Genomic DNA, 13,113 nt, shown 5'->3' on the forward strand with positions numbered 1-13,113 from the left:
TATTATTTGTTTCCTAACAATATGAATATCTTCCCACTGGATTGGAAATACTACACCAATACAATGCCATCATACGAGGATTTTGAATACACAAGGAGTATAAATGAAAAGCTTCCATGAACAAGGAAACAGTTCTTCAAAAATGGGTGACTATTACATGAAAATTGATTCTATAAGATCCTGAGGAATAACATCAGAAGTGGGATGCTACACATCCACTTGTGGAGAGAAGGAAAAGAAGCCGTTAGTGTGCCAATTCCCTACTGAACTACTTCCTGCATGACAGCACTCACTCAGCGTTTTCCTCAGAGCCCTGGTAACATCCTTGTTCCTAAAACTGTAGATTAAAGGGTTCAACCCAGGAGTGATTATGGTGTAAAATACAGACACTGCCATGTCCTTCTCGGGGGTGTGGTAGGAGCTGGGGAGCATGTAGCTATAGATGGCAGTCCCGTACAAGAGAACGACCACGGTCATATGGGAGGAGCAGGTGGCAAAGGCCTTCTTCCTGCCCTCTGTTGAGTTCATCCTGTGGACGGTGAAGAGGATGAAGGAATAAGAGCTTGAAATAATTGTCACAGGGATGAGGAGCATGAGGACACAGCACAGGTACATGAGGCTCTCGTACAGGGAAGTGTCCGAGCAGGAGAGCTTGATGACGGCAGGGACCTCACAGAAGTAGTGATGGATCTCATGCGACCTGCAGAAGGGGAAGGTCATGGTGATGGGAGTGAGCATGAAGCCATCCACCGACCCCAGGAACCAGCAGCCAGAAGCCAGGAGGAGACACACCCTGTGGTTCATGAGGACAGGGTACCGGAGAGGATGGCAGATGGCCACAAAGCGGTCGTAGGCCATGGCAGCCAGAAGGAAGCATTCTGAACCACCTACAGTCAAGTAGAGGAACATCTGCACCCCACATTCAGGGGCTGAGATCTTGTTCATTCCCCTGACCTGGCCCATGAGCATCCTGGGCACAGTGACGCAGATGTACACCGTGTCCATGAGGGACAACTGGCTGATGAAAAAGTACATGGCCGTGTGAAGGTGGGCATTGGAGTGTATCAGCAGGATGAGCACAGTGTTTCCAGACAAGGCCATCAGGAAAACCACAAAAATGACCATGCAGAGAAGAGCAGGGTGTTGGGATTGATGGAAGAGTCCCACAAAGATGAAATACAGCTGCCCTGGGTGGGCGGCCATCCAGGTGGTGTTATCCATGAGGTCTCACCCCAGGGAAAGCTTCAGGGTTGATGAGATGCAGTCCCCTGCAGTGAATGCATAGGGTATGGCTGGGTGTGAAGGCACCAACCTAAGTGTACTTAACCAGATGACTTCCTCCACACCTGTAGAGCTGCAGAACATAAACTGCCTGTAATTCAATGGTTTCTTTTTAGAAAAGTAACCACCCACAATGATGAGCCAGAAGCATCCTGAATTATGCTGAGGTTGCCACAGTGCGAGGTCACAGGCGTGCTAACGGCAGACAGTGTCAGTGACCAGCAGGTTGGAAGTGGGCTGAGCCATGGCCTGTGCTGTCACAAACACAGAATAAACAGAACCAAACTCCCTTTCCTAGGGTTTTTGCCATTGAACTAAGATTCAACCTATCTGGTTTAAAGATCGAACTGGGATCTAAAAATCTCCCAGGTATATATTCCAGATAAGAAGGACTGACAGAGTCACTGAGACAATCTCGGGCAAACCCTGATCCCACATCGGAGCCTCCTCAGTCCCAAGGACTGGGCCGCCCCGGGAGTTTCTGCAGCTGTGGCTAGTGAGGCTCATGGAACCAGGAGCTGGGCCAGTCCTCACATGGGAATCACTCCAAGGACCCGAGGGACATGGGGCAGCCACGGAATGGCCAGCCCTCAGCCCACCAACCACTTACCTGGGTGTAGACATAATTCCTGACCTCAGTATACTGAGGATTAAGTGAGGTAAAGTGGTGGGAGTTCTTAGCATCGTGCTGGTTATAGGTAATTAACACACACCCCATCTGTTTACACGGCAGCCTGTCTACACCACAGAACCTACCTGAGAGGACAGTTAGTGTGTTGTCTTGTGAGACACGTCACTGCAGCCTCCAATTTTAGTACCTGCTTGGACACATAAGATTTTGTTTTCAGAAATAAGATGGGAAAATATCTGCAAATAAGTAAATACAGCATACGACCCATTTGAAAAAAAGAATTTGGGTTTGTTAATATGTGTCTATGTATATATGTGAATTTACTTACTCCATGTAAACGTAAATTTTAAATGCATATTTCCAGAACACATACAAGTGTTTGTAAATATGTTATCACTAGCTTAACTCTGGCTAAGCCCAATTGTATGGAGAATTGCATCTCTTCTTTCCAATATGAGGGGTCCTCTACAAGTTCATGGAACAAGCGTGTTGTGAAAGACTAAGCACGCATTGGAAAACTGCTTTGCACCGAAATAAAGCCATCTTTAAATTCCATTTTCCAGTGAATTTTCCAAGTGCTTGTTCTTCACAGGAGCTGTGACCGTTTGCACTGAGTCTTGGGGGAAGAGCCAGCACTTAGAGGGTCCCTGCTACTCACCACTCTGTGCCTGCAGATGCCACCTGCCGCATCCCTGCCACAGCCCATCACTCCTGGAAGCAGAGATGCAGAGAGGAAACCCAAACCACCCTGGGACGTCTCCAGCCCCGGCTTGCTGCTCCTCCTCCCCGTGCCTGCCTCTATGTTAGATGCTAAAGACAGATCTGGGACAAACTGAAACTCATGGCTCTGAAGGAGGCCACCGTCATTCTATTCAGGAAAAATCATATAAACACATTAAAGGTAGAATTTTTAAACAGATACAAAATGAAATTAAAATTAGCAATGGACACATAATGCATTGGGCTGTTCTGAAGAGAATCAATCATAACTTCTTCCACAGTGTCTCTTAAGGAGAGAAAACCTTCTCAAGTTTTTCATTTCTGACAGAGTATATGTTAAATTTGAGTAGTTCCTCTTTCTGGGAAGATCTCAGCCATATTACGATTCAGCATTATTTCAGAAACAACTCTTGTAATAACCAATTCCAGGGGCTAATTATTCCATTCAGCACTATAGCAGCCCCAGGTTCTGCAGTGCTGGTGACACAGACAGCACTGTTAGTGAATCTGATGCCTTGGCGTGGACTCTGGCACATCTGAGACTCACGGCATCACCAGCACTCACGTATGTGCTGCAGTGATTCCTCTATAAGACTGTTGAGGAGGGCCCAGTGCTGTAGCAAACAAGTGGATCCGCCACCTGCGGTGCCCACATCCCATATGGGTGACAGTTCAAGACCCAGCTGCTCCACTTCCAATCAGGCTATCTGCTGTGGCCTGGGAGGGCAGTAGGAGATGGCCCGAATCCTTGGGCCCCTGCACAGGTGTGGGAGACCCAGAGGATGCTCCTGGCTCTTGGCTTCAGGTCGACTCAGTTCTGGCCATTGCTGCCTGTTGGGGAGTGAACCAGCAGATGGAGGACCATTCTCTCTGTGTCTCTGCTTCTCCTTCTCTCTTCTTGTAGTTCTGACTTTCAAACAAACAAATAAATCCTAAAAAAAAATAAATAAACAAAAATAAACTGTTGATGAGAAAGGGCTTTTACTCCACAAAAACAGGTGATAGGGAATACACGAGGAAGCACCATCAAGAGCCAGCAGAATGTGGAGCAAGTCAAGAGTGGCAACACCTTGCTCCTGCAGCACTGCCTGCCCATCTGGTGGAGCTCACTTAGAGGGTGTCTTGAGCCTCATCTGCAGCCTCACAGAGCCAGGCTGGACCAAATGCACAACAGAAGTGGGAAAGTGACATCACCCTGTTTGTGCCCGTTGCAGGAGTGGATGAAGGTTTTCTGTTAATAAGCAACCTCTGGGGCTTTGGAGAGCAGTGCAATTAGAAGAGCCAGTGGTGCTCACAGATCCCTGTCTTTCTTCACTTTCTCAGAGTCTTACCTGATTGTAGCAGTAATCTCTAATCTCGCCATCACCAACAAGGTCCGACTGATGAAATCTGCGAGTTCCTTAACACATGGCCTTCACCTGCTGTACTTTACAGAAATACTCCCCGTGTGCATGTGTGTATGTGCATGTGTGTGTATGCATGTGTGCATGTGAGTAGCCTCATTTCATCTTCAAGAAGATTTTACAAGATCCTGTTATTTTTCTTCTTATCTTTACAAGTACCAAATCTGAATCTCAGCGTTCAACTGATGTGTCAAAGACACCTCGTCCGTATCGTGGTCAAGTTGAAACCTGAGGACCTCTCCTCCATGCCATCATTTTTTTCCTCTTAAGGTTGCCGATTATACTCTGCTTCTCTCTGTCACTTGTTTGCCATCTATGTCACTTTAATTTTAAATTTAAAGCATTTGTTTTTATTTTAAATACTGACATGAAATGACTTTTAAAAATCTTGAAAGTACAAACTTATCCAGTGAAAATTTTTAAACCATAATGCAGGGGCTGGTGCTGTGGTGTAGCAGGTAAAGCTGCCACCTGCAGTGCAGGCATCCCATATGAATGCTGGCTCAAGGCCTAGCTGTTCCACTTTCTATCCATCTCTCTGCCTTGGCCTGGGAAAGCAGTGGAAGATGGTCCAAGTCCTTGGGGTCCTGCACCCACATGGGAGACCTGGAAGAAGCTCCAGGATCCTGGCTTTGGATCAGCTCAGCTCCGGCTGTTATGGCCATTTGGGAAGTAAGCCAGTGGATGGAAGACCTTTCTCTCTCTCTGCAAGTCTGCCTTTGAAATAAATAAAATTAAAAAAAAAAAGTTAGAAAAAAAGAAAAAACCATAATGCAATCACCTAGTTAAAAAAAAGTTCTAGAAACTGTATCGTGCCTTCAACATACGAATATTTATTGACCATACAGAGTGTACCAGGCAATTAGGACCAGACAGGAAGGCAGAAGGAAGCAACCGCTCTCTTGTCCTCACTGCTTTGCCACGTGGTCTCCCACAGGGCTCTGAGGGACATTGGACAGTGGGAAGAAGAAAGGAATTGTGTCTTTTTTTTCACTTGTGGTGATGGTGTCTGGCAGCTGTGGCAGTGGTAGGCAATGCTCAAGACTGCAGCCACCACAGCCTGAAGGCAGCTTCCGCAGCACGTTTGGTTCTAGGTGTCGGGGTCACTGGGTCACCACCTGTGACCCGAGCAGGTGGAGCGGCAGCAGCCAGGAGAGCAGAGTGTTCACCAGCTCAGCAGGAAGGGCCTCACGTAGCTCCAGGTAACCATCCTGCTCCTTGGGTGACAGCACTGCTCCATCCCAGGTCCCAGCCTTGCCTCCAGCCCTTGGCTGCCTTTGTAACCACCCACCCTCATCAACCCTCTCCCGTTGAAGCACATAGTGTTTGCATGGGAGTGGACACTCAGAAGGCTAACACTAAACCATCGATTCCACCACAGTTGCAACCCTTCCCTTGGAGAGAACAGTTATGTGTGTTCAAATCTACAATTATGCATTATGAAAAATTATGCATGGATTTCAAAATGTTTTCACCAAAACCTCCATTTTAATATCTTTTTTCCATGAACTTTTTGGAGTATCCTTATATTTCCTAATAGCAAGGCTAGCCCGTGAGGATAACAATGTAACAGCTAACAAATTTGCAGAATTAAAAAATTGTGATGTTACTTTTACTAATCTGCAATTTCTATTCCAGTTTTGTTAAATTCTCAACATTGCCCTTTATATAAGTTTTATTCCCGTTAAGTGATTTCAGCCCAGGATCTTATACCGCATTTAGCTTTATAGTTCAGTATCCTTTAATTTAATGGCTGGAAGTGTTTGCTTTTCATGACATTGGTATTTTTGAGGAACAGGGGTCAACAGCTTTCTAGAATCCTCAGTTTTCATGGATTCTCCTCTTGGTTAAATTACCTCTCTGTGGTTGGACTGGAAGGCACCAACAGTGGCATCATAGATGGAGGAAGCTGAATCTTATTTCCCTCCCTGTGGGTGGTAAGTCTGATTCCCTGGCTAAGGTTATACACATTTCCCTACTTTATCATTACTATTTTTCCTCTCCAATTAATAGCAAGTACATGGAGAAACAGTATTTTTAAAGTTTTTTGGAAGATTTTATTTATTATTTATTTGAGAGGCAGAGCTACAGTCGGTGAGAGGGAGAGACAGAGTAAGATCTCCCATCTTCTGGTTCACTCCCCAAATGGCCACAACAGCTGGAGCTGGGTGGATCTGAAGCCAGGAGCCAGGAGCTTCTTCTGGGTCTCCCACACAGGTGCAGGAGCCCAAGCACCTGGGCCATCGTCTACTGCTTTTCCCAGGCCACAGCAGAGTGCTGGATCAGAAGTGGAGCAGCCGGGACTAAAACCAGTGCCCATATGGGATGCAGGTGCCGCAGGCAGAGGATTAACCTGCTGCACCACAGCACTGACCCCGGAGAAACAGTATTGATTACATTTGCATGATAAGCCACCCTATTCCACCACATGAAAAACATTTGATCTTTTAGGTCTATTCTATGTACAGTCACGAGGGAGATTATTAAAAAATCTCCCCTTCCTGCTGTGCCCTTGTTAGGCTTTGTTGTGCTGGATGTGTCACCAGGAGCTCAGTGTGTCTCCTCAAAGCTGAACACTGCACTAGTGTGTGGCTTTGCAAGTTTCTTGCCAGAAGTGGCCTATAGTTTCCAGTTACCTGTAGCTAGGCCAAGCCTACTAACAGGTGAGAGGTGTGCTCACCTTGAGGGCCATTCTGACTCAAGCCACTCTTCCATGGGAGGAAGCAGGTCCCTGAGCTCCATTTCAGGACAGCATGGTCTCTGATTGTGCATCTCTGGAAAAGGATGTGTCCTTCTGACGTCTTGCCTCTCTTGAGCTCCACCAGCAGATGGCACCTGGCTGCCTAGGGGACACTAAGTGACCTCATGTTGGTGCGGAGGGACATGGTGTTTCTGACATAAGCAGGGACCCTGGACCTCAGTGAGACCCTGCAGAGCCAAGTCCATTGTTTGGTGATGAATCTGCTGGGTGGAGTTCACTGGTGTCCTCTGATGCTCGGGAAATCTGTGAGCACTCACCTGCTGCCACAGATCCCAGCCATCTGTCCCAGGGATGCCCACCTGCCACCTGGAAGCAGTCCTAGGTAACACCCTGGTGAACACAGCATGGTCCAGAGTGGACACCAAGCTCCTTGATCCCTTACTTCAAGCCTGCTATGTCCTGCATCTACTTAAATCAACTCAGGCTCTATTATGAGCCCCGTAATCTACACCTGCCATATCTGGATCATTCATTCTACATTGTCTGTACCCTGGGTCCCTCACTCTACACCTGCCATGTCCTGGGTCCCTCACTCTACACCTGCTGTATCCTGGGTCCCTCACACTGCACCTGCCATGTCCTGGGCCCCTCACTCTACACCTGCTGTGTCCTGGGTCCCTCACTCAGTCCATCAAGCTACACACAGATGTATCATGGCTCCTTCAGTCTATGCACTATTCTGGGTCCTTCACTCTACACATACTGTATCCTCAGTCCCTCATTCTATACCTGCAGTATCATGGGTCTTTGATTCTACACCGGTTGTTTCCTGGGCCTCTCCGTGTACACCTGCTGTACTCTGGATCACTCACTCTATACCTACTGTTCTGGAGCCTGCACTCTACACCTGATGCATCCTGTTTGCTTCACTCTACAACCAGCTGTTTCCTGGGTCTCTTACTCTGCAGAACTGGATGTGTTGTGGCTCCTTCAGTATGGACCTGATATATCCTGGGTCCTGCACTCTACACCTACTCTATCCTGGGTCCTTCATTCTACACCAGTTTTATCCTCTGTCAGTCACTCTACACACAGAGTTATCATGGCTCCTTGAGTCTGCATATGATCTCTCCTGGGTCCTGTACTCTATACCCAGCTGGACCATTTCTGCTTCATATTGTACCTGCTTAGTCTTGGGTCCTGTTCTCTATACCTGCAGTATCCTGGATCCCTTACTTTCCTCCTGCAGTGCCCTTGATCCTTCACCATATACCTACTGTATCGTGGTTTCCTCACTCTACACTCAACTGTGTCTAGGCGTGGGTTGCTAGCTGCAAAATTCTCTGGGTCTGTTTTCACTTCATGAAGTTTCTACCACTCTTTCCTCTAACTGGGTTTCTTTCTGTAGGAAAAAGAGAGACAGGAGACACTGTATCTGTCCTATGTTACCACTTTCTTCATCTCCCCACTCCTTTGGACAGAGAAAAGGGAGGTTTCCACCTGTTCATGAATGGTGGATACTATGGGTTAAATACTGGCCCACTGAAAGTGCCAAAAGTGACCAGGACAGGGCCAGGCTGAACCAGGAGCTGGAAATTCCATCTGGATCTCCTCCCTGGGTGTCAGGAAGCCAGTTGATTGACCCATCACCTGCTGCACCCCAAGGCATGCATTAGTAGGAAGCTACAACTGGAGACAGAACACTTCCGTATGGGATACAAGCACTGCAAATGGTGTCTTTTACTCCAAGGAAAACACACTCACCACAAATCAGTTCTTGACAATGTGATAATTCCAAGATCCTCAGCTGAAGTTGTCTCCCTTTACACACTGCCCTATCTTCACACTTGGCCTGCATTAGCCATGCACCCAATCGAAAATGAATATCCTTATAAAAAGAAATATGCTTATAGAGTGAATAGAATATAATTATGAACATTTTATTGGAAAAATTGTGTACTTCCATAAAAGCAAGACTGGAAGACTACAATTACACATCAAAATGTTAACTATGAAAAGAAAAAGGATAATTCCAAGGAAAACATAAACAAATGCATGGCAGTTAGTTATACATACTTTCTGCATTTTCTAATTTTTCCAGATTGAGAAAAAAATTCTTAAACCCAACTCACTGGGAATACAATGTGACTGTTCAGATTTTCTTTTGGCTGGTAGCTTCAGACCTTCCCGAAAACACTATGTATAAAATTTTTAAGTGGTAGAAATTTTCATTAATGTCACTTACCAAATGCTAAATGAAGAGAAATAGTCATCAACAAGATCCTTTAGTGCAGTTCATTAAGCAATATACTTATTAATTCAATCTAACCAACATTTCAGTAACTTTCACATGTGTAGTTTTATCCTATGCATTATGTTATGGGAAAAATATAGAAGGTTTCTAGCTAAAAAACAAAGATAATTTTAATAAGAAAAACTAAATAATAAAGTTAAAGCAACTTATAATCCAAACCTAGGGTCTGGTGCTGTGGCATAGTGGACTAAGAATCCACCTGTGGGCCTGAATCCTGTATGGGTGCCAGTTCGTGTCCTGGATGCTCCTCTTCCAATCCAGCTCCCTGCTATGGACAGGGAAAGCAGTGGAAGATGGCCAGGTTCTTGGGCCCGTGAATCTGCATGGGAGACTTGGAAGAAGCTCCTGGCTTCAGATCAGCTCAGCTCCAGCCATTGCAGCCATCTGGGGAATGAACCAGCAGACGGAAGACCTTTCTCTCTGTCTCTCTTCTTTCTGTCTGTTACTCTGTCTCTCAAATAAATAAATAAAATCTATAAAAACAAGCAAAAAAAAAAAAAACCACTAAAAACCAAAACAAAGCAAAAACCTAGTGGTATAATCTGGATTCTAGATAGTATCTAATGTCTGATTTAATAGACCTAAAGCATAATTCATCTCAAACTAATTCCAATGGATGACTGCAACATAAACAATCACCTTCTCTGTTTCATTGACACGAGCTAGGCATAAACATAAATTGGAAGACTCATATGCTGTGATGAAATAGAGCATCAACCACAACATGATAGTTATGGCCTGCTTGGTTGTCTTTTTTAAAAGGTTTTATTTTATTTATTTGAAAGGCAGAGTTACAGAGAGAGGTATAGACACACACACACACAGAGAGAGAGAGAGAGAGAGAGATCTTTTATACACTGGTTCACTCCCCAAATGGCCATTACAGCTGGAGCTGAAATGATTCGAAGCCAGGAGCCAGGAGCTTCTTCCAGATCTCCCATGTGGGTGCAGGGACCCAAGGACTTAGGCCATCTTCTACTGCTTTCACAGGCCATAGAAGAGAGCTGGATTGGAAGATGCAGCCGGGATTTTTTTTCTTTTTTTTCTTTTTTTTAATTTTTTGACAAGTAGAGTGGACAGTGAGAGAGAGAGACAGTGAGAAAGGTCTTCCTTTGCTGTTGGTTCACCCTCCAATGGCCGCCGCGGCTGGCACGCTGCGGCCAGCACATTGCGCTGATCCGATGGCAGGAGCCAGGTACTTATCCTGGTCTCCCATGGAGTGCAGGGCCCAAGCACTTGGGCCATCCTCCACTGCACTCCCTGGCCACAGCAGAGAGCTGGCCTGGAAGAGGGACAACCGGGACAGAATCCGGTGCCCCGACCAGGACTAGAACCCGGTGTGCAGGTGCCGCAAGGCGGAGGATTAGCCTAGTGAGCCGCGGCACCAGCCTAAGCCGGGATTTGAACTGGTGCCCTTATGGAATGCCAGCACTGCAGGCTGGGGCTGTAATTCACTATGCCACAGCATGGGACCCACGCTTGGTTGTTTTTTAACATGAAGATATCTATAGTCACCAACAAGTGCCACACCTTGAGCTGAACATAGGACTCACAGGCAAAACTGCTAACAATGAACCAACAGCAGTTATTAGCTATGTTCAGGTCATTAGCGTGGTCATTGTCTTTTAGTAGTAGAAGTACAGTAAATATTCCTTTTTGGATAGTCAGTCCATTGGAAGGAGCTATTGGTGGTACAGTGATCTATCCGATCCTTTTCTCACATATCCCTGCCATATACAACACACAATAAGAATAACTGGCATTCATATTGTTGTCTTCGAATGGAATATTAAATGTATATCTGGATGACAAACACTTAAAGCATTTGAAGGTTTAGAAACACACTATAAAATATAACTCCAAATGTGCATTTAGATAGAGGTCCATTGGATGGGTTTTTTTCTGAAAAAAAAAAAAAAAAAGAAAAGAAGGAATGAAAAGTAATTTGGGCTCAAGCAAGAAGATTGTTGTGGTGTTTTATGCATAATATTTCAAGCTTTATATCGAAGAAGCTTAGAGATTTGTTAACAGCATATTAACACACTGCTTACTCACAAGTCAAGTCCTATAGGTGTAGACCATTATTATTATAATTATCATAGCTAATGATTAGCATAATAAACATTTATGTAGCACTGCACATTACCAAAGTGTTTTGCAATATTCTGCATTATTATTCTACAGATACTAAGTCAGATAAAGCCAAAGGCAGTCTTTTTATTCACTAATAAGCATGAAATTTTACTATTTTGTAAAGCCTACAAGAAAGCATTAATACATTAAAGTTTAAGTATTTGGTATGAAATTTGGTTAAAATACTCACTGGGTAATTAACTAGGAGCATAATGAATCTGTGTATGCTAAAAATTAAATTAGTAAAATAGTGTCATTTTGTCCTAAATTTTTCCTGTAACTATATAATACAACAGAAATTGATAGCCAGTATCAGTGTTTCCACAACTTTTCTGGTGATATGAATCCATTAAAATGGAGTTACTTAGCTAAAAAAAAAAAAAAAAAAAAAAAAAAAAAAAAAAAGTAAAGATGAAACACATGTCATCACTAAATTGAGAAATTTGAAGAGGAAGGGAAAAATGAAACAAGGGCCCAGGCAAGAAATATTATTCCTCAAATTAATGGGGACATATTAAGTAAGAGCTAGGGTACTTGGATGAGACTACATTAGATACCTGACTGTAAAGATCTATGTATCCATTTTTGTAGACATCAGTGACCTGCCCTTGCTTTAAAAACAACTTGATCATAGGAGAAGGGAGAAGTCTGTAAGCATCTTGTTTGTTGCATAATACAAAAACGGCCACATATAGATTGTTAAACCCTATACCCAGGCCTTTGACTGATTTAAATGATTCAGATTTGGATCCTGGCTCCTGCTAGTTACTAGCTTTGTGGTCTAGAGAAGTAACGATCTTCCCAAGAACCCTTTGTCTTCTTTTCGCTGTTTTCAAAATAAGACAACAATTTTTGCCTCCTCCAAGGATGACATAAAACAATGAGGGTGACAATCCTTGGCACCCTCTGTTTCAACAAAAGTTCAAGCACTGAGTTATTATAGCAAAATTTTCTCTCGGCTTCCATGAATCCATCCCAATATTATATTTCAGAGGAATTGTTGAAATGTCAATTTTGTAATAAAAAAAAAAGCCCTAACTGCATTCAGGTACTTTCTATTAAAACATTTTCATTATAAAGTATGAGGGTCTGGCTCTGTGGCGCAGTGGGTTAAAGCCCCAGGCCTGCAGTGCCAGTATCCCTTATGGACACTGGTTTGAGTCCTGGCTGCTCCACTTCCAATCCAGCTCCCTGTTAATTTACCTGGGAAAGCATCGGAGGATGGCCCAAGTTCTTGGGCCCCTGCACCTAAGTGGAAGACCCAGAAGAAGCTCTTGGCTCCTGGCTTCTGGCTTCAGATTGGTTCAGCTCCAGCCATTTTGGCCATTTGGGAATAGAACCAGCAGATGGAAGACCTCTCTCTCTCTCTCTCTCTCTCTCTCACTCTTTTTCTCCATCTCTCTCTGTAACTCTTTCAAATAAATAAATATTTTTTAAAAAGGTAAGTATGCTATTTCATAGAGTCAAAGTCTTCAACAAATCATGACAATCTTGTATTGTTAATTTACTTCTATTAATATAAAAGGAACAGTGGAGGGCATGTGGTACACCAGGTTAAGCTGCCCCTTATGATGCTCACACCACAGACTGGAGTGCCAGTTTGAGTCATGGATGCTCTGCTTCCAAACAGGCTTCCGACTAAAGCACCTGGCAAGCAGTAGATAATGGCTCGAATGGTTGGGCCTCTGCCACCCACATGAGAGACTAGGATGGAGTTCTGGGCTCCTAGCTTCAGCCTGGCCCAGCACTGGATGTTGACGATTGACGATTCTCTCTCTCTCTCTTTTCCTTTCTGCTTTTCACAAAAAAAAATTAAATAAATCTTTCCAAAAAACAACAAATATTAAATAGTTTGTTGGCTTTTTGGAAGAAAAATTGAATAAAACTTGAGTCATGTAGCAGGCAGTTCCAGAACTCCGCCAGGAACTGA

At 44.4% G+C, this 13,113-nt stretch overlaps 1 protein-coding gene across 1 annotated transcript; it reads right to left on the bottom strand.

Annotated features, from left to right (window-relative positions):
* Nucleotides 1-260: 260 nt before the first annotated feature.
* LOC100357979 (olfactory receptor 2T29-like) lies at nt 261-2,768 on the bottom strand. The gene is given in 2 exon segments (XM_051839465.2): nt 261-294; nt 296-2,768. Coding segments are annotated over 2 exon segments (960 nt in total). The 5' UTR covers nt 1,222-2,768.
* Nucleotides 2,769-13,113: the final 10,345 nt, after the last annotated feature.

The sequence above is a fragment of the Oryctolagus cuniculus genome, chromosome 6, assembly GCF_964237555.1.
Source record: "Oryctolagus cuniculus chromosome 6, mOryCun1.1, whole genome shotgun sequence".
In the NCBI taxonomy this organism is placed as follows: domain Eukaryota; kingdom Metazoa; phylum Chordata; class Mammalia; order Lagomorpha; family Leporidae; genus Oryctolagus; species Oryctolagus cuniculus.